Raw genomic sequence first — 18922 nt, forward strand, 5'->3', positions numbered from 1 at the left:
TATGCTTGTCAGCCAAAGTACCCATCCAGTCTAGCTCTCCCACTAGAATCCTGTCTCTCATGAATTCAGTCAAGTCTACACAGCACAGTACTTGTTCACATTTGAGGCCACCAGGAATGAATATAGATAATGAGATGTAAGAACATCATGCTGACTCAAACCCAAGGCAGCCATTGCCCCCATTCCAGTGATTCATCAGATCTGATGAGCATGTGTTTACATGCGTGACTGGCTGCATTTGAGTTTTAGCCTCTTTTTTACTTTAGAATTCTTGCAATTTTCTTAAAATGTTATTTAATTCCTTGTGCATGTTCAGCGAAACTAGTTTGAACAAAATCTCACAAAAGTGTATTAGTGTGCATGTGTCCGTTCTGCAGTGTTAATGTGTGAAGTATACACACGGAGATATTGGGAGAGAGATTGTAAGATGCTCATCAGGCTGAGTGACAAGCGTGTGTGTATCTGTGACACTGGAGGTGTTATTACCGAGGGATCAGAAGTGAAGATTGTTCCGTTTCCCATCAGCAGTGGCCCAGGTATCGATCTTTTCTGTCAACACACCACACCTATACTCTGTTTACGGAGGATACAAACACCTCATGTGCTGAGTGCAGACAGTATCTGCATGCTACAGGGGCTGTCGAGTGTTTACAGTATTTATACAAACAGTCAAACGTGAGATGCACATTTCACATACTGTAAACACAGCGAAAGTACTCACACAAACATATTGCTCCTTCGTGTGATCGCACACCACCTGTGCATTGCTCACACTACACAAGGAGAAGACTTCAGTCAAACTTCAGTTCTGTTAACATTAGCATTCTAAAAGGAAAATTTTAAGATTACTTGTGTAGTATTATAAATATCAGTTGTTTGAACTCTGGGGATCCTGTGATATAATGCTAAATTGAAGAAACAAACTCATCTATATCTTGGATTGCCTGAGGGTTAGTGAATTTTCTGCAATTTTTTGGCTGTGCTTATCCAAAACATTTTTGTTAGAATGCTCCGTTTTACATAGCTGTCAATGGAGAAAGATATTTTTTGCTGGCAGATGGTGTAAGCTAACTGGGTCACACTAACCAGCAAAACCTTGACCTCTTAGTCCTCACACATATTGCAGTCACAGATTCACAGTCACTACTCTCACCCACTTAAAATAGATATGCTCACACCTAATTATCAGAATCATAATCTCTTCATTATACAATCCATTTATTTTTCACCACTCACTCATCAATATACATATTATTTCAGTAAGTAATGAACACACTTGTTGCTGTGATGCTGGAATATTTTAGATTATGGCCTCATGAATGATAGTGACAGCTCTGGGTGAGGGATGAGTTTTGTGCTGAAATTCGCTGCTTATTGATTATGACTTTAGAACAAACCTTTTTCTTCATGGTATTAATAATTAAACCACTTCAAATCATGACCTTTATATTCAAGTTATCTTTTCCTTTCTAGCTATGTCATCACGTCTCATCCAACACTCTCTCTTCACACATCTTTTTGCACATGCTTCTGATTCTGATGACAACAAGATGACGGGTTCATTTAGTGGTGTGAGCTATTTCTGTGATAGAAAAATTATATAAACTAGAAATGTAGGGGTAAAATGTGCCACTCTAGAGAATTCTGCTATCTTACATATTTTCTACTTATGTTTTTATATGTAATATCCTATAGGCCTGTTTGCTTATGGGTTCAGACGGTGCATCAAATATCTGTATTCACCACTTCTGTAACTAATATAATGTATATATATATATATATATATATATATATATATATATATATATATATATATATATATATATATATATATAAAACAGTGACTCAAAATGTACATAGGCAGTAGGAAACTGGTAGTTATTTAAATTAATTCTAAATCTATTCAATTATATAATATATAATCCCCAACACTGATGTCTCCCTTATCTAACACACATATTTGAGGTCTATAAATCTTTACTGATGAGTTGACTCTGCCATACAGAAATGCCGGCCATTTCAAAATATCTTTTTTGTGTTTAACAGAAGAAAGGCATTCATACAGTTTTGGAACAACATAAAAGGTGAGTAAATGATTATGGCATTTTTTATTTTGGGATGAGCCATCCCTTTTATGTGTTGTACATAAAAGTGTCACTATTAGGGCTTTGAAACAGTTAACACTGGGTCATTCTTTCTAAACCCTGGTTAAACGGAAACGTTTCACACTGCTTATTAATTAACTCCAAGTTAACAATTAATCCTGTATTCATACGCTGCTGTTTTACACTGTACATTCCTAAACCCTGAGTTAATGATCTTGTTTTCATGTTTGTGGTGCAGTATTACTAATTGGACAAACGCAGCACACGACCTGTTTACATAATGGTTCTAACATTGTGCATACTTATTGCCACGTTATTTATGCCGTACGAGTGGGTACGGCCATTTAAATTGAAGGTGTCTTGCTTCTGGTGTCATCCACTTACAGCTAATTTCAGCTGTACATAGCAGCTCATTTTGCTGTTTAGTATTGCAAACTGGTATTTTCTTACCATATTATTTTAATGCATTGTCTTAATTATAAGCACACTGGTTTGTAGTGCAAACTGTCCGTTTTCTGTACTTTGTTATTCTTCTCATTATATCCCTACTGTACATCGACTAATGTAACAGAGGTTTCCTGAATGGACTTTTCGGACTGTAAAACAAAAAGTTAAATGGTCTTTTCTTCACTCCAGTTGACACCATTTGACATGTTTCCTCTCAATGCTGATACAGTTTATTCGCGATGTTTCTGTGACTGTCAAAAGCTTGTGAAGAGGCATGGGATTGGGTGTCTGTTACACACCTAGTTGTAACATTTTAACAATGCATCATTTCACACTGTATAAGTTTTTAAAAAGCAGTGCTAGCTCTGTTACAACTGTGAAATGTTCCAGGGGTCAAGAGCTGGGTTTAGATCAACAGTAACCCAGGGTTAGTAGGCTATAAAAATCCGTCTTAGCTTGTTAGTTTGTATTTTTAATGATGTTATTTTTTTTTCTCTCAATAACATCTTGAGGTCTCAGATATGGCTATGAGCATCTATACAGGGATCTGGAGTCTTTACCAGCACCATAACAGAGGTAAATACTCCTTTTATAGTCATTTTCCTATTATGTGACTTGCTCTTTTCACTTGCCTGTTTTTCTCTCCCATTCCCGAACTCTCTCTCTCAGGAGCATCTTCTCTCTCTCCCACTTTAGTTTCCTTCTTTCCTATCCTCCATCTGCCTCCTATCAGGCTGTCTCTCTTTATTACAGACCGCCTGCGTATCTCACCTTGTCCCCTGAAAACCCCGCCTCGCGAATTAGACCCAAAGAGAGACGGAGTGACTGAACAGCAGAACCGATAGAGGACCGAGAGAGCGGCCAAAACCAGCGAAAGTGATGACAGGTTATTTTTCACCAGCCCTCCCTAGACAGCGCAATGCTGTTTTCTCTTCTCCTTTGACACATGGAAGATTTAATCGAGCCATCTCTGGGCGGCCCTTCCTCTCCTGTAACCAAATGAATGCCATGATTACACACGTTACAGGCGGAGGGGGGTCTGGAGGCCTCTGTGCCAAAAAAAGGCCAGAGCAGCAGATTCACCGGGCTCGGCAGGGTGATTCAGAGTGCGTGTGGGTGAACACGTGCGGACTTGCTTGCATGTAAAACATTGCCTTTATTGTTATGGAGGTTTATTGTTTGTGCGCCAGGTGGGAGACATCTTGAACTATAAAAGTAAATCGTACACCGAGGACTCGCATGCCGCTGCTTTTAATGATTATTCTAATGGCCTCCCTCCTCATCTGAATTTCTCCTCCCTTCCTCTCATCCTCTTCTGAAGGAGAACCGCTTTGACTAATATTACATGCAGCAGGGCACAGGCATAGCTTTCTATTTTTATATACTATGACATATGAGTCATAACAAGTTTATGGTGCTGTATACTAGAAATTATACCATGTTGGTTTCTCTGAGAGACTCCTTAACCTGATGTATAATTGTTGTAACACATCAAAAGATGGCACAACCCTTTCCATTCATGCAATTACAATAGTTGGTGGAGATTTTCAAAGTGATTTAGTGGTTTCTGCAGTTTTGCCCCTCAAGGAGTCTTGTGACTGTCTCTTTAAGAGTCAAGTGAGTCCTATATCACTGCATGCAATATTTATTCTATTCCACTGCAAAGCCTTAATGGTTATTTTCCCAGCCAGCTGAGTGCACCATAACTCCAGTGCAAAGCAGCAGGGAACATGGAAATCAGAGGGATATTTTATGTTTAGATAAGAATGTCTAATCTGAGAATGCACTTGGATAAAAGCCTCTCATACGCTCATGATGCTGTGACTGCGCAGATTTATATTTGTAAACTCTGATTAAGGCGATGATTTTTCTGATTTTGACTGAAAACACACAATTTGAATAATTTAACCTTATTGTCACTGGCTTAGAAAGCAATGCATTCATTATGTTAAGTATTCAGTGTATGCCTATGTCTTTTTTTTAACTTGATTAGGATTGTACCATCAGGGTTGTAAAAATTTATGCACAATTTAGAACTGAATCTGTCTCTCATTCTCCCTGCCCAAGCAGTCACAGTTTGCTTCCCGAACTTTAATTTTCTAGATAGTTATTTTAATTTCCATTCATTGTAATTGTGCTTCCTTACATTCAAAATCGAATTGCAATTCTAATTCTTGTTTGCTACCAAAATTCAAAATCAAATTCTGAAGGTTAAACAACCATGCATACCTTTCCCTTGACACATAATAAATAGTTTAAAGCAGTGACACCGATGTACACCTTCCCTGTTGTCCTTGTGCGTCCCCATTGGAGTGGACTCCAGCCAAACTCTTTTAAAATCATATTATCGAATCGCCTACAAGACAGAAACTATATTTCTGACGAGCCATCAACAGGCCACAAATAACAGACTAATGTGATTTGTCAAATTGCATTTAAAACGCTTTGAATTTTAAATTGGATTACCCCCAGCAAAAAATTGGTTGCAGTCCTCTCCTAATCAAGTTAATCGTCACTTTCACCCCAAAATTAGTCAAATGAAAAGAGAACAAGGTTCATTAACTATACAGTGAGCTAACCTCAAGTTTAAATGTGATTAGTATCAATCTTTCATTTCAGAAAGGAAAACAAGCTTGCAGATATATCAGTTATGCCTCCCAATCCTGTTTGGAATCGAAAACAGTTTAGCTCGGAGGATTATTTGCAGTCAATTGAATCTGGATTTAGTTTCAAAACTGCAAAGCCAAGGCACCTCTATGAGAAGCTTGCTTTTTTGTTCTCCATAAACAAACAATAACTAAAGAATGCTTGGAGTTATGGAGGCTCTCAGGGAAAACATGTCATTTGCAAGGTGATAAATATTTTAGTGTGCTAATTACTTTGGTTGTTAACTTCTCCTTTTGAGAACTGAAGTGTTTGCATGCTAATTGTTCTTTAATGACTGTGTACCGGGTAGTCTTACTCTGCTGGGAGGGATATATACTTACCTTGATTTTCTTTTTCTCATCATTTAGACAGACATGCGTTTCGTTATTATGTACTAGAGGTGTTTTCTCGCACTAGCAGCCAGGCATTACGAGCCAGCTGGCACCAGCACACACACCGTCACGCCCAACATGTCACTGACACACCTCTCTATCTCTCTCTCTCTTTGTATTTCTTTATTTACACCATTCTCGCTTCATGATGCAGGGAGATGGAAGCACCTTAGGCAACAGAATGATGCAACAAGACCTGCGGGATGTGGAGTGTGACAGGACATTCCTCACAGGGAAGCTGTCACAAGACAACATCTGTCCTGACGCTCCACTAACCTGGCTTTCATTGTTGATCTACAGCATCAGGCGACTGTCACATCTATCTATCTATCTATCTATCTATCTATCTATCCATTTTTCTGTTTGTTTTTCTGTCCATCTATATATTTATTTTTCTATACTGCAGGGCCATTTGACCTCCAAACATGATGTGTATTATGGCATCCAAAGAGTAAATTTTTTGTCTCATCTGACCAAACAATATTCTCCCAGTATTTCACAGGTTTGTCTAAATGTTGTGCAGCAAACTTTAAACAAACTTCAACATGCTTTTACTTCAGCAATAGAGCCTTGTGTGGTGAGTGTGCATACAGGCCAGGGCGGCTGAGTGCATCACTTATTGTACTTATTTTCTTTGAAACAATTGTACATGCTAGCAAGTGATCCTTGGCTTTTAGACAACTTGGTGGCCGGTTTATGGTGAAATTATGTTCTTTCCACTTCGGGATTATGGCCCCAACAGTGCTCACTGGAACATTCAGAAGTATAGAAATCAGGATGTTTTGTAACAATAAGGTTGTGAAGGTCTTGAGTCTTGACTCAATGCCTTTGTCAAGGTCTTGAGAAAGCTCTTTACTTTTACCCATGGTGAAATTTTTCTTGTGTGAGTCATGAGACACCTTTTTATAGACCATCAACTGGGACTAAACCAATTAATATTAATTTTCACTAACTTGGGCAGGATTGCTTTCTAATTATTGACAGATTTCAGCTGGTGTCTTGGCTTTCCATGCTTTTCTGTGCCCCCTTTCTTCATGTGTTCAATACTTTTTCCCTTGGTCATTCAACTTAGTTTCTGAACTTATTTATTTAGCTTTCTTTATATGTATGGATTTCTTGGATTGTTACCGACATCTGTCGAAAATTTCATGTCAACAGCACCTTTAGAAATACATTTACTGAGAAAAATGGAGACATGTTCAATATTTATTTTAATAAGTATTAGTATAAAATAAGTATTGAACATGTGTACAAATACAAGAGCTGCACTGAACACTGAACATCTCAACACCTCTTCTTTAGAACATTTCTTTTGATAAAGTGAATAGGTGTCTTGCTTACTGCAGACCAGTATGCTGTCCGCTCCTGTTGCGATATAGCGGTGAGATATACAGGTGGTGAGATACTGTTTATTCTCTTTGTTTTCACCTTAACAGCAGGTGTCCATACATTGGTGTGCGCACAAAAATCTCTGTGACTCAACAAATATATATATATGTTTGTGTGTGTGTGTGTGTGTGTGTGTGTATAGATCACTCAGCTTCAGGTCTGATACTGAAAAAAAAAAACTAAAAATTGTTCTCCTTGATAGGATGGCATCTATTTTAATGAACTCTTCAGCTCAACTCACGTATTCTCCTATGCTTTGTTGTTGCTGTTTCTTTCAAATGTCAAGCTCGTCCTCTGTTCTTGTTTAGCTCGCCATGTCTCTTTTCCTGCTAAAACCTGCTCAGTGATCTCATTTATTAAATGTCATGTAGCAACTGCGCTGGCGCAGAATGAGTGCTGTCAGAAAAATGAAAGTCGCGCGGGCCTCAGACGCCACATCCCATCAACATGTTCAAACTCTGGGCGAAATATTTTGAGCAACAGCATACGCTCCTTAGATTTTGTGGCATATATATCCTAAGCAGGCTTTCCCATGTGTTCACAATGCATAATTCATGAGAAAAAATGTGCTTAAGATTGATGGAGTTATATTATGTCAGTATATTACAGTCAGCTGGAAGTGTAATATGATATTGATTTCTATTGAATTAACTGAAAGAGTTCCATTAGTGTTTTACATTTGTATACAATTATTTTAAATGTAAAATAGAAAGCTCTCATCCGTGGTTGCCAGAACTTCACAGTAAAAATCAACTTTTCAAGCGTTATGGGAGGGATTGTGCCTGTGTATTTTACATTTCACAACTATGGACTATATACTATTTCTTTAACTGATTTTAACTTACCAACATACTGTAGGCTACTTGAACAATTCAAATCTGTTTTGTGGAATATAGCAGATTGTAGAATGTTAAATAGACTAATGATAACCGCCATAATTGAACAGGTGTTTAAACAGAAGGCCACATTACGACTTGCGTTAATCAAAAACTGATTTTTTAAATATGAAATATAGCCAAAAATAGGCCCGGAAACCACAGTATTATGAGACACCACCAAGCTTTCAAATGAAATAATTCAACATACAACTAAGTCAAAACATGTAACACCCTAATAAACGTAAATTATTGCAAAATTATAGCCTAATAAAATGCGACGCGAAATCTCTTGCAGGGAAGTCTTTGCTCTTTTCTTCCAGGAATGTATTATTTATTTATTTATTTATTACCATTTTAAAGTGTGTCTAAAAACAAAACATAGTAGACGACATGTCATTTCTTGTTAAATGTTAATAAAATGTTAATGCAAATGAAGTAGGCTACATGGTAATTATTAATTCTACGCCCCCCCCCCCCCCCCATTTCTCTTTTTTTAATACAGTGAAATTACATTTAAATTTCATAAGGTTACCAATTAACACCTATTTGCTGTAGCATATTTTTTTCTGTTAAAATAACTTTTTTAATACAATAGTCCTCCCGGCTTAAAGCTGGCTTGTCCATCTGTAGAAGAATGTCTAACCATCACGGTTCTCGTGAAGTGTCCTTTTCTCAGCAATAGGTGTCCGACAGTGAGCAAAAACAACTTTGTGAACTTCTTCCTCCCGGCGTTCGTGAAGACAACCTCCGCTGAGTTTCCTCGCGCTCACAATCCATTCATCTTGAGTAACATTTGAACATGACACGGAAGAACAAATCGCGTCCTTGTGTCCGGTAGAACGATGACAAAATAACGCGCCCCCATTTTCCGAGGATCGGGGTGTCATCCCCTTCTGTCTGCTGAGTAGGGTCCACCTGTAAGATACTTCTTTTGAGGGGTGGGACCCCACTGACGCTGTCACGAGAAGAGGCGGTCCGTGCACTGGCTTGGAAAAGGATTGGAAAAGTAAAAACCGTCTCCTGCGCTGATTGGGGGTCCGGAGGAGAGAGCGAGGAGGGCGGGAGGATTGCGCTCACGAGCCTTTGTGTTTCACTTCTAATATCTCACATATCAATAATTGAGCGCGCGAGCAGACGGACCCCACGCGCTATGTATTCTACTGCGCGCGAGCTCGGTAAGGGCCTTGATCCGCTTTCATTCGGCTCTTCCACTACGGACTGAGACAGGGACGAGGGGGAAAACTGTTGTAGTTTTGACTTTAACTGTTTGGAAGGACTTGGTTTTACAGTGAGGACAGGTTTGGAGTGGTTTTGGTTTGGGATTTGAACGCGCCGCGTCTTTGCGAGAAGACTGCTGTTAGGTGCGGAGTGAAGTTGGCATGATGTTGACGTTGGTGCTAGGCGCAGTGTGGTTAGTGTGTCATGTATACGCACAGAACGAGACAGAACCCATCGTGCTGGAGGGGAAATGCTTGGTCGTGTGCGACTCAAATCCCACCTCGGATCCCACTGGGACGGCTCTTGGGATATCGGTGCGCTCGGGAAGCGCCAAAGTGGCTTTTTCCGTGGTGAGGAACACGAACCACGAGCCGTCGGAGATGAGCAATCGAACAATGGTGATCTACTTCGATCAGGTACATTTTCACTCTGGAAATGGGCACTTCTTTTGTTTGATGTTACTTTTTACTCGTTCTCCGGTTGGGAATTGCCGGAGGGTTTTTGTGTCATTGTTACAAACTTGATCACAAAATCAAAGAAATATCAGAACAATTAAACATTTAACTGATATGTGTAGTCTGGGGAGGTGTCACATTTCCTTCTACTTCGTTAAAGGTCAATTACAGGCTAATGGCTTTCAATTATATCTAATAACCGTGAACTTCTTTTTCGAGTCATAAAACTATTCTCTATTTGCTCTTGTATATGAATCACGAAATGCTTTAAACGGTTTGCTGCTCTTTTGTAAAACTTCAAATAAGAGACAAAATTTAAAGTAAAAAGATGCGATATTACACATTATTTGACTTCCATTCTGATGTCTGCATCTTCCTTTAGGTACTTGTGAACGTTGGTAAAAGTTTCGATGAGGAAAGGAGCAATTTCTTCGCCCCGCGCAAAGGGATATACAGTTTTAATTTCCACGTAGTGAAAGTGTATAATCGTCAAACGATCCAGGTAAGTGCTCATACCTTTGTGCTCACCAGTGTCTGAAGTGTTCTGTGGTGCGAATGAGACCGTAAAGTTTGTGACGAAATGTTACACTGTTAGAAGCCTAGATAGGAACGCTTTGTTTTATTCCCTCAATTAGCACAAGATTAACAACCAGCCAAAAAAATTGGCGCATAGACAAGACTGGCGCGTGTTCAGGACCATGGACAGAGAACGCGCGTGACAGATTCGCCGCCTGTTTTTGTAGAAGTCTGCACAGCACAAATAGCCTAATGAAATAATTATATATATTATAATATATTTATAGATGCGATGCGTATAAATATATAGGCTGTCTTTGGTTAATTAATGCGCAGTCGCTGTTTTGTCTCTCAGAGGATTTACAATTACATCCCGTTATTCCGCTCTGATCGAAGACTGATTTTAGAAGTCAGTCAAATCACACATTTCCCTAATCATGTCTGAAATGCACTGAAACACTAACTAATTAAAGACAATGCTGTGTATACGACACAAACCAATATCGAAACCAAAGCTCTAACCTACAGAATCATTAAATAAGGGCAAATATTAAAAGAGCAAGCACTTTAATATTCTTGTATTGCAGGGCTTATTTAAATTTTAGTTAAATTTAAGTTTTTGTACCGTGCCCACAGGAATTACAAGAAGTATGTTTGTAACTTATACATTTATTTACCTTTTTTATCAGATGCAATAGTTTTGCGCACAATCAGGTCGAGCTTATGGGCTTATAGGGTGTGCTGTCCATTAAGTGTGAAAGGCCAGACTTTTGAGGACAGAACAGTGTTTTCACATGATTCTTTTAAAACAAAAGGATTGTTCTAATAATGCTTGGTTACTAATTCATCACTAACTAATTATAACTAGTTTGTAATTAATGTGTCCAGACAAAGCAAAAAAAAAAAAAAAAAAAAAAAAAAAAAAAAAAAAAAAAAAATATATATATATATATATAATATTTAAGCATATCATCTTGGACAGATAATTATTTTAATTCAACTCCATCCTTATTTTGGCTGGAGTAACACAGCTGACAATGTGTTAAATGCTTTGTTTAGCTGATAGAATAAATATTTTCTTTGTTCTTCTATATACACTTCACACTTAGTACTTCAAAGAAAACATGAATTCCACTCTGTTGATCTGAGAGGGAGGAGCAGGCATATCTATTAGCATGCAGAACATATGATAAACACACACACACACACACACACACACACAAACACACAGTGATCTGAAAGGCTTCATAAATAATCCAGCAACACACACAGTATCTGTATGGATCTCTGACTTGTCTGGAAGTAAAACTGCATGCTTTGGGTGTACATATATTTTAGCTATTTTATAGCAAAACCCTGGTCATATCCCTATAGTAAATTTTCTATTGTGGTAGAGTAATGTACTTAAATCCTCAAAGGACAAGTCTATCTGACAACACTGGAGTCTGATGGACAAAAGTTTTTAAAATTCTGGTCTGGTTAGGTGTCGAAATCAAGGAATGGCATTGTCTATTTAAAATTCTAGTCAGTTGTTTTCATTATAAGTTAATTGTATCATAAAACTCACAAACATGATTTAGTTAATGCATATTTTGTAAGCTTTGTGGATACTGACACAGACTGAGGAGTCAGGCTCAATGAGAGGCAAAGTGTCACAGAAAGTTCTTCTTATGCAAAGCTTGAAGCAACACTTTTTCACAGACAAAGCAGCAGACAGTCATGCATTTGAATATTGATTGCAGATATACTGCCCATATTTTGTGGAGCACAGTTCTCTTTGAACTCACAGATGTGACAGACGGTAATTAAGAAAATGACTCTCTGACCTAAAATAATGACCCTGTGAATAGATATGACAAAGGAGGAGGAAATATTTTGTCGTCACTCGTGCCCAACCATTATGTATGACTGAGACAGGCGAAGGGGGAGAGAGAGAAAGAGAGAGAGAGAAAGAGGGGGGTTGTCCTCCATCACTCCACTGCGTCATTTGGACAGGAAGCTGTCTGTTGGTTCTGTTAAATGCAGCATTAAATTGTGTTAAGATCCGTTCGCATTCTGACGTATCATTTTGGGTTCTTCCATACAATGGTCCATTTATATGTTTTACATGTTCTTGAAGAATGAGGATAGAATTAGAATTACAGGGCCTTAAAGCTGGATGTTTGTTTTTTGAAAGGTGAAAGGGAGCCGAAAAAAATGGTATAGAGTGCATGATGATTTTCTCACTTGTGATTCTGGGAACAAATGCATTGAGTCATGAGGGTTTGTTGTGGCTTTTTATCTCTGTGTAGTGGTTTGTGTAGCAGTGTTTTTTTTTTCATATTGATAATGATAGCATCTAGTTTCGTCTATCTGATGGTCACACACAACATTCAAAGGTGCCTTTCCAATAATCTCAAGCTCATTCCTCACAGATAGATCTTTTGCCGTATCAAATGTCATTTTTGCTCTTCTTCTGACTCTGTCTGAAGATGGCTGGCGTAGGAAAACAGACACAAATAAAGCAATGTGCCATTTTCATTTCCCCTGGCAAAAGCCAATAAATGCTTTGATCAACTTTTATGATTTCATGGGTAGCTGCCTACTGTATTATCAAGGGACTTATCAGCGTGCAAAAGAAAGGGAACAAACATATATAGATTATGCATATTATTGTTATTTAGGAGATTAAAACTGGCTTTGATTTATACTAATAACATTGCCCCATTGGGATTTTGTATGCTTTTTTTGTTCAGCTGAGCAATACCTGCTTCGTTATTTAAATACAAAATTTTTCATTTTCTTAAAGCAAAATTAGACCGACAAAAGAAAGTACGAGCTTACGTCCTTTTGCACTATTGGGATTTGACCAGCTAATCTATATGCTTCTATGTTCCAGGTGAGCCTGATGCACAATGGCTGGCCAGTGATCTCCGCCTTTGCCGGGGATCAGGACGTCACACGTGAAGCGGCCAGTAACGGTGTTCTGATTCAAATGGAGAAAGGTGACCGCGCCTACCTCAAGCTGGAGCGAGGCAACCTGATGGGCGGCTGGAAGTACTCCACCTTCTCCGGCTTCCTGGTCTTCCCTCTGTAGAGGAGAGGCACGCCACGGAGGGACTATTGCTCTTTAGCTCGCCGGCTTGTGGGAGATAGAAGGGATATGAGGGCAGATAAGAGATAGAATAATAGTGAGAATGTAAAGAAAACATATAGGAAAATTTAGTGTGGCAGGCTTTCAGTCACACTCACTTTGCTCTGCTGCTTGACTTCAGCTCTGGACAGCCAAAACTTTTTTTTTTATTATCCTTATGATAATTGAAATAATATGGAAAGAAAGCATACCGAGGACCGTAGCCCTTCCCACCCCCCTCTTACTCATCCCATCACAATCAACCCTCAAATGTCTTCATCTGCTTTGAGGATTGTCCTTCAAGAGCCCAGACCCCCATTTCACACTGGTCACATCTTTGTATATTCTATCCATACGTACATACTGTGAGTCTTAAATGCCATTGTCATTCCTCTCAGTTCAGTCGCCCCTTCTTTTCTGGCTTCCTCCAGCTCACCCTTTCTTGTTTCTGAGAGGGCGTCTTTGCTCCGTCATGACTGAAGGATCTCTGAATCCCCACGAAAAGACTGCATACTGGATATATACATATATAAATACATTAAAAAAAGTTTCTATATGATTATGATATACTCAACACCTAACTGAATCTCGTCAACTCTCTGTATTTCTGTATTTCAATGTTAATACTTAGTGATTGTGTGTGGATTTTCAGGCTGCTGTCCAACTACCAATGCTTCTTGTTTTTGTTTCGGTAAAACAAATGTGGCTAAGATGAAACTATATCAGAAATACTATAAAGTATGAAGTTTTATTATCACTGATTGTAAGATATATGTGAATATTTAGCAGACAAAATCCTCCCTTTTAATCAATTAACCATTGTTTTTTTTCTTCTTTGATTCAATAAAAATTAAATGGTACTTTTTCTTAATCTGATTCTGTGCTTTTGAAATTTTAAGATTGTCGCCTACAGGTTTTAGAGAGCTACAGACACAAATCATTTCACTAAAATGATTCCTGACAAAGCTCTATGTGTGTGTGTGTGTGTGTGTGTGTGTGTGTGCCACAGAGACGCAATGACACACTCTCAGTGTGTCTCATTGTGCTCTCTCATGATGTAGATATGCTTGGCTGGTCTCTCTCTCCCTGTCTCTGTCTCTTTCTCTCTCTACCGGGTGATTGGGGCCTCTCTCTGCTGCACTCAAGGCTCTAATGAGCTCCTGGGGGGAAATTAGCACTTGCATAATAAGCAAACCCCACTGTTTACACAAAAATCATGTTGCGTGTACATCTTTCCTACTCTTTATTTATTTTAATTTGTTTCATTTTTACTTTTGCTTTGTCCTTGAGGCATTTCATACCATGAAAGGGATTTTTAATCGATGTGAGTTTTGGCTTCATTTGATGACAGTCTCCATCATCCCATATTTATTTTAGCTGTATCCATTCACAAGAGCTGTAACCAAACTAAAAATACCCATAATTGGACAGAAAGGTTGAAATCGAGTCATATTTGTATTTGCATAATAACAAACACAAAAATGGAACCAGAGATGAACCCTCACCCTATTCTTCCAACATAGCAGCAGGAGCTCAGCATTCTGACAGGCGACGCTCACCTCAGCACATTATAACGCTATCTCTTCACAATGCCAAAAAATTAGTTTGAGGGCCCTCTCAAGAAAACTTGCTGCTTCAGTGCTCACCGTTCTGAGGATATGAAGAGGGTGAATAGACAAGTGTTGAGCTGTGAAATGTTAACACAGCACCATAAGAGCCGTAGTGTCCCTGCTGGCCTACGCCCAGACAGTACAGGCCCGTTTAAAACCACTCATTAGTGTCTGCACGCATATCATTTGTCTGAGCAGAACTATGGAATGAGAGCTGAAGGGCATGTAGGAAGTGAAGAGGAAAATGGATCGAGAAAAAGAACAAATTTACTTAGGCTAAGTGGTAATTATAACATGTTGATGTTTAAGTGCAATGCACATTTTCAATTTGTGTAGTTATGATTCAAGATCAGTCTTTACCATTGTTTGAATATTGCATTATATATTAAACAGAGGCTACACAGTTTCCTAACCCTGCAACACTTTATATAAAATTATAGTCAGAAAATAGAACAGTATAAAAGGAAATCTACGAGAAAAGGTCTTTGATGATTATTTGAAACATTAGGCTTTTATAGCCCATATTAAATAGTAAGAATATGAAACTCACACATAAGAAAAACAAAATCAAAACTAAGCAAAAATGTGCCATTATGTGCAGTAGTTATTTATATGGCCAAAAATGCCATTTAAATTAATGAGATTATTATAACACTGTAACAGACTATACTTCTATAACTCGCATATAAATATTATTTGTCACTGTATGTAATATTATGTTTAATGCTCTGTAGTTTTCATTGTAGGGGGCAAAACAAAAAATGCAATCTTTACTGAGAGATACAGATAAAAAAAATAAAAAAAACAAGACAAGAGAAGAGAAGCCTACTGTATCATATTTGATATCTACTGTGAACATACTTTTTGTTTCTTACAAAATATAATGGATAATCAAGTTGTATCAAATATTATAGGCTACAGTAGTGTATCAGTGCATACACTTTTTCTTTACCTGAGTAAGGCGCACTACACACTGAACTCATAGGACTGACCGACATTTATTAGACTCTTAAATCAGCCATAAAATAAAAGTCATCAGATAAAATATAAAATCATTCATCTGGATTTATGTCGGCGTGTGAGCGCGGTGTTATGGAGTGGGTCTCGCGAGACGCGCCAAATGCTCCACACTGTGGCACGTGCCAGGTGCCTGTCCGGGCGCGAGCCTGGCGCCGTTGACTGGAGGAAGGCACGTCATCCATCTCTCCTGCTCTGACTAGATTCCCAGAGACCTAGGCCTTGCTCATTACTGCAACGCTAGAGCGACCCGTAACGACGAAAAACAGCCATATGGTGTCTCTCCTGGAAGTGAGTTCATGTTAAAGATTGATAGAGGGGTAGATTGAGGTAGTTACATGAACGGAGAAAAAAAGAAGGTGGATTTTTGTTGGGTGACTGAAAAAAAAAACCATCAAGCTGAACCATTGTGCGACATAACGATGGCTACGGTTTCATGTACACTAATACTCAGATTATGCAAGGAATTGGGTTGGATAAATACGTTTACGACGAACGTTTAAAGCTCATTTTAAAGCCATTTAAACGCAGCTGCATTAACCTTACTTAGATTATTAGATCAGAAATGTGATTGTTTTGACCGCCATTTTGTGTATATATATATATATATATATATATATATATATATATATATATATATATACACACATATATATATATACACACATATATATATATACATATATATATATATTGTACCAAGCAATACACATAATTTTTATTTGCCCTATGATTTGAAGCTCATTTAGACCTTAAAATAGAAGTGTGGCTTTATTTCTTGCAATTTTTCTATATTTTACTTATTTTACTTCTTATTTTAAAGTTTTATGTAAATTTTCACTCTGTTTCAACATGTTTTGAGCTGAGTCAAAGTGACAAAGATGCTTTAAAAATTATAAATCCAGCAAAAATAAAGGCTTGCAAACATAATTGTAGAAAAAAATTATTACAAAATTGTTTTATTCAAATAATATCAGATGTTATTGCAATGCAGTAAAAGCTTTGGAAGCTTTGTCAAATGTTACCATGCATATGGTAATGCGTTTTCACTTGTTTGGCCTCTTTTCTACAATTTGGTGTTTGATTCTCTCCTCTTATTTTTAGAGATTTGAGATCATTTCCATTTATTCCGTAGCCTATTTGGCCCCAAGTTTTAATGGTCTCTTCACTCTGTCTTTAGTGTGATTAAAACCACAGTACTGTACTTACAGTATGAGCATGGTATTATCTTTCACTTAATTGCAGTATTGCCTTAATCACTTGTAAATGTAAGCAGACAGATTCTAATGTAACACTGTAGGCTGTATAATAATTCAGTGAAATTTTGTACTTTTGTAGAAAAAAATCAGACAACTCAATTTGATAAGTGAAAGCTTTGCTAACTGAATAAATGGGTTGAGCATAATCTTTATCTTTCTTCTCTGTCAGACACCAAATTACTCTTTACTGGCTCTTGGCAAAGGACAACGTCTTTCTGTCCCAATGTTTGTCAACCTCGCCAATTTCAAAATCTAGCTCCTAAAACCATGGCCAGTGACAAGCAATTAGAGGACGTCTCAGTGGTAGTTATTTCCTTAAACGCTAAGGCAGAAAGAGAGGTGAGAGAGAGCAGCTATTAAAAGGGAAAGCGGTGAGACACTGCAGATTGAATTTTAATTGCCATATGAGGAACCATATTAGGAATGTTTACTCTAACTGATGTTTACTTTAACTGTGATGCTCGAAACAGGAGTGGAGTAATTATAACGGCCTCTGAAATTAAATGAACCGCCTGCTGAATTTGATTTGTGTTTTAGAAGCAAGTGACAGAGATGTTGACATCATTTTATCTGTGTTATCGGGGTTCTGCGCTCACGTCACACCAACGCTTATAATTACACAGCATCATCAACATCTGCTGCAGGTGGCTCAGTTTATGAGAGCTTGATGCTGTGAAGGGTATTTTGCTTCTAATTTTATGTTACTGTGTTATTTATCCAGAGAAGTGGTGTATTTAAGTCCAATTATGTGCTTGGTAAAAAAAATTAAAAGTCTTATATCCAATGACAGATAAGAGACTGTGGCCTGTGAATTTACCTTCCTCATGTGGTGTTAAATCATTCTCAAATCATGAATATAGCTCAACAAGTGATAAAACACTTTTTAAATTATATATTTTTTGCTTTTTGAAGTTAAATCACCTTCTAGTTTAATCTCAACTCTACATCTTGACATTTGGTAAATTATGCATTTCAGGATTTTCAGTTTCATCCCTGCTTTATTTCACTAGTGTGAAAGATTGAAAGTGTTTGGTTGTAGTGGAGTCTATTATTTTTTTCTCTAGACTGCCTTGACCCCATGAAATCAAATTAGGACTAGGTTTGTGGTTTTGTCAATTCATTTTTAGGTTAGTGTACTCCTAATTATTGATTCAGTTCACTTTAGCAGATAAGCACATTTGAAATATGCAATGTTTTTCTTGTGAGAGAACAGATCACATAAATTGATGGCTTGTTATGAAAAACATTTGTTATACTAAATTTAATACTGTAAATTTTACTGTAATTTTATACTGTAAAATTTATATTTCAGTGGTAAGGGAACATTATGAAATTCTACAGTAAAATACTGTTAAATGTACAAATTTAGATGAAAAAACTTAACATCAAATAATTAATCATGGAAAACCACAAAGTGCATTCCAGCAATTGCCTGTGTGACACTTCACATTTGATAGTATTTCGTTTAAATTATATATATTTTTGTTTTCATACATTTGACTTTTATTTTGCATAATTTTTGTTGAATTTTCATTTCATTCCATTTCACCATGTTTTTTATTTTTCGTGTATTATAATATGCACACTATATATATATATATATATATATATATATATATATATATATATATATATATATATATATATATATATATATATATACCTTGATACGTGTACTGTGTTAGGCTAACCGAGACTTGTCATTTGCATTACATATTGTTGCTCTTTTGTTAGTTTTAATTGCTTTATTGTCCTTATTTGTAAGTCGCTTTGGATAAAATCCTTTGCTAAATGACCAAATGTATGTGTAAATGTATAATGTACATATTATTACCTAAGTTTATGGAAAGGCTATTTGTGATGAACTCTAATTCATTA

At 37.3% G+C, this 18922-nt stretch overlaps 1 protein-coding gene across 1 annotated transcript; it reads left to right on the forward strand.

Annotated features, from left to right (window-relative positions):
- Nucleotides 1–9230: 9230 nt before the first annotated feature.
- On the forward strand, nucleotides 9231–13988 carry cbln1 (cerebellin 1 precursor). The gene is made up of 3 exons (XM_026287426.1): nucleotides 9231–9491; nucleotides 9913–10032; nucleotides 12925–13988. The coding sequence occupies exons 1-3, from the start codon at nucleotides 9237–9239 to the stop codon at nucleotides 13120–13122; spliced, it is 573 nt and encodes a 190-aa protein (XP_026143211.1). The 5' UTR covers nucleotides 9231–9236; the 3' UTR covers nucleotides 13123–13988.
- The last annotated feature ends 4934 nt before the right edge of the window (nucleotides 13989–18922 follow it).

This window comes from Carassius auratus, chromosome 18 (assembly GCF_003368295.1).
Source record: "Carassius auratus strain Wakin chromosome 18, ASM336829v1, whole genome shotgun sequence".
Lineage (NCBI taxonomy): Eukaryota > Metazoa > Chordata > Actinopteri > Cypriniformes > Cyprinidae > Carassius > Carassius auratus.

What these genes read in the sequence shown, in the direction of transcription:
- cbln1 (XM_026287426.1), top strand. Translation starts at nt 9,237, where the DNA reads ATGATGTTGACGTTGGTGCTAGGCGCAGTGTGGTTAGTGTGTCATGTA. An exon ending in TGGTGATCTACTTCGATCAG is followed by an intron (nt 9,492 to 9,912) that starts GTACATTTTCAC and finishes ATCTTCCTTTAG; the next exon opens with GTACTTGTGAACGTTGGTAA. An exon ending in ATAATCGTCAAACGATCCAG is followed by an intron (nt 10,033 to 12,924) that starts GTAAGTGCTCAT and finishes TCTATGTTCCAG; the next exon opens with GTGAGCCTGATGCACAATGG.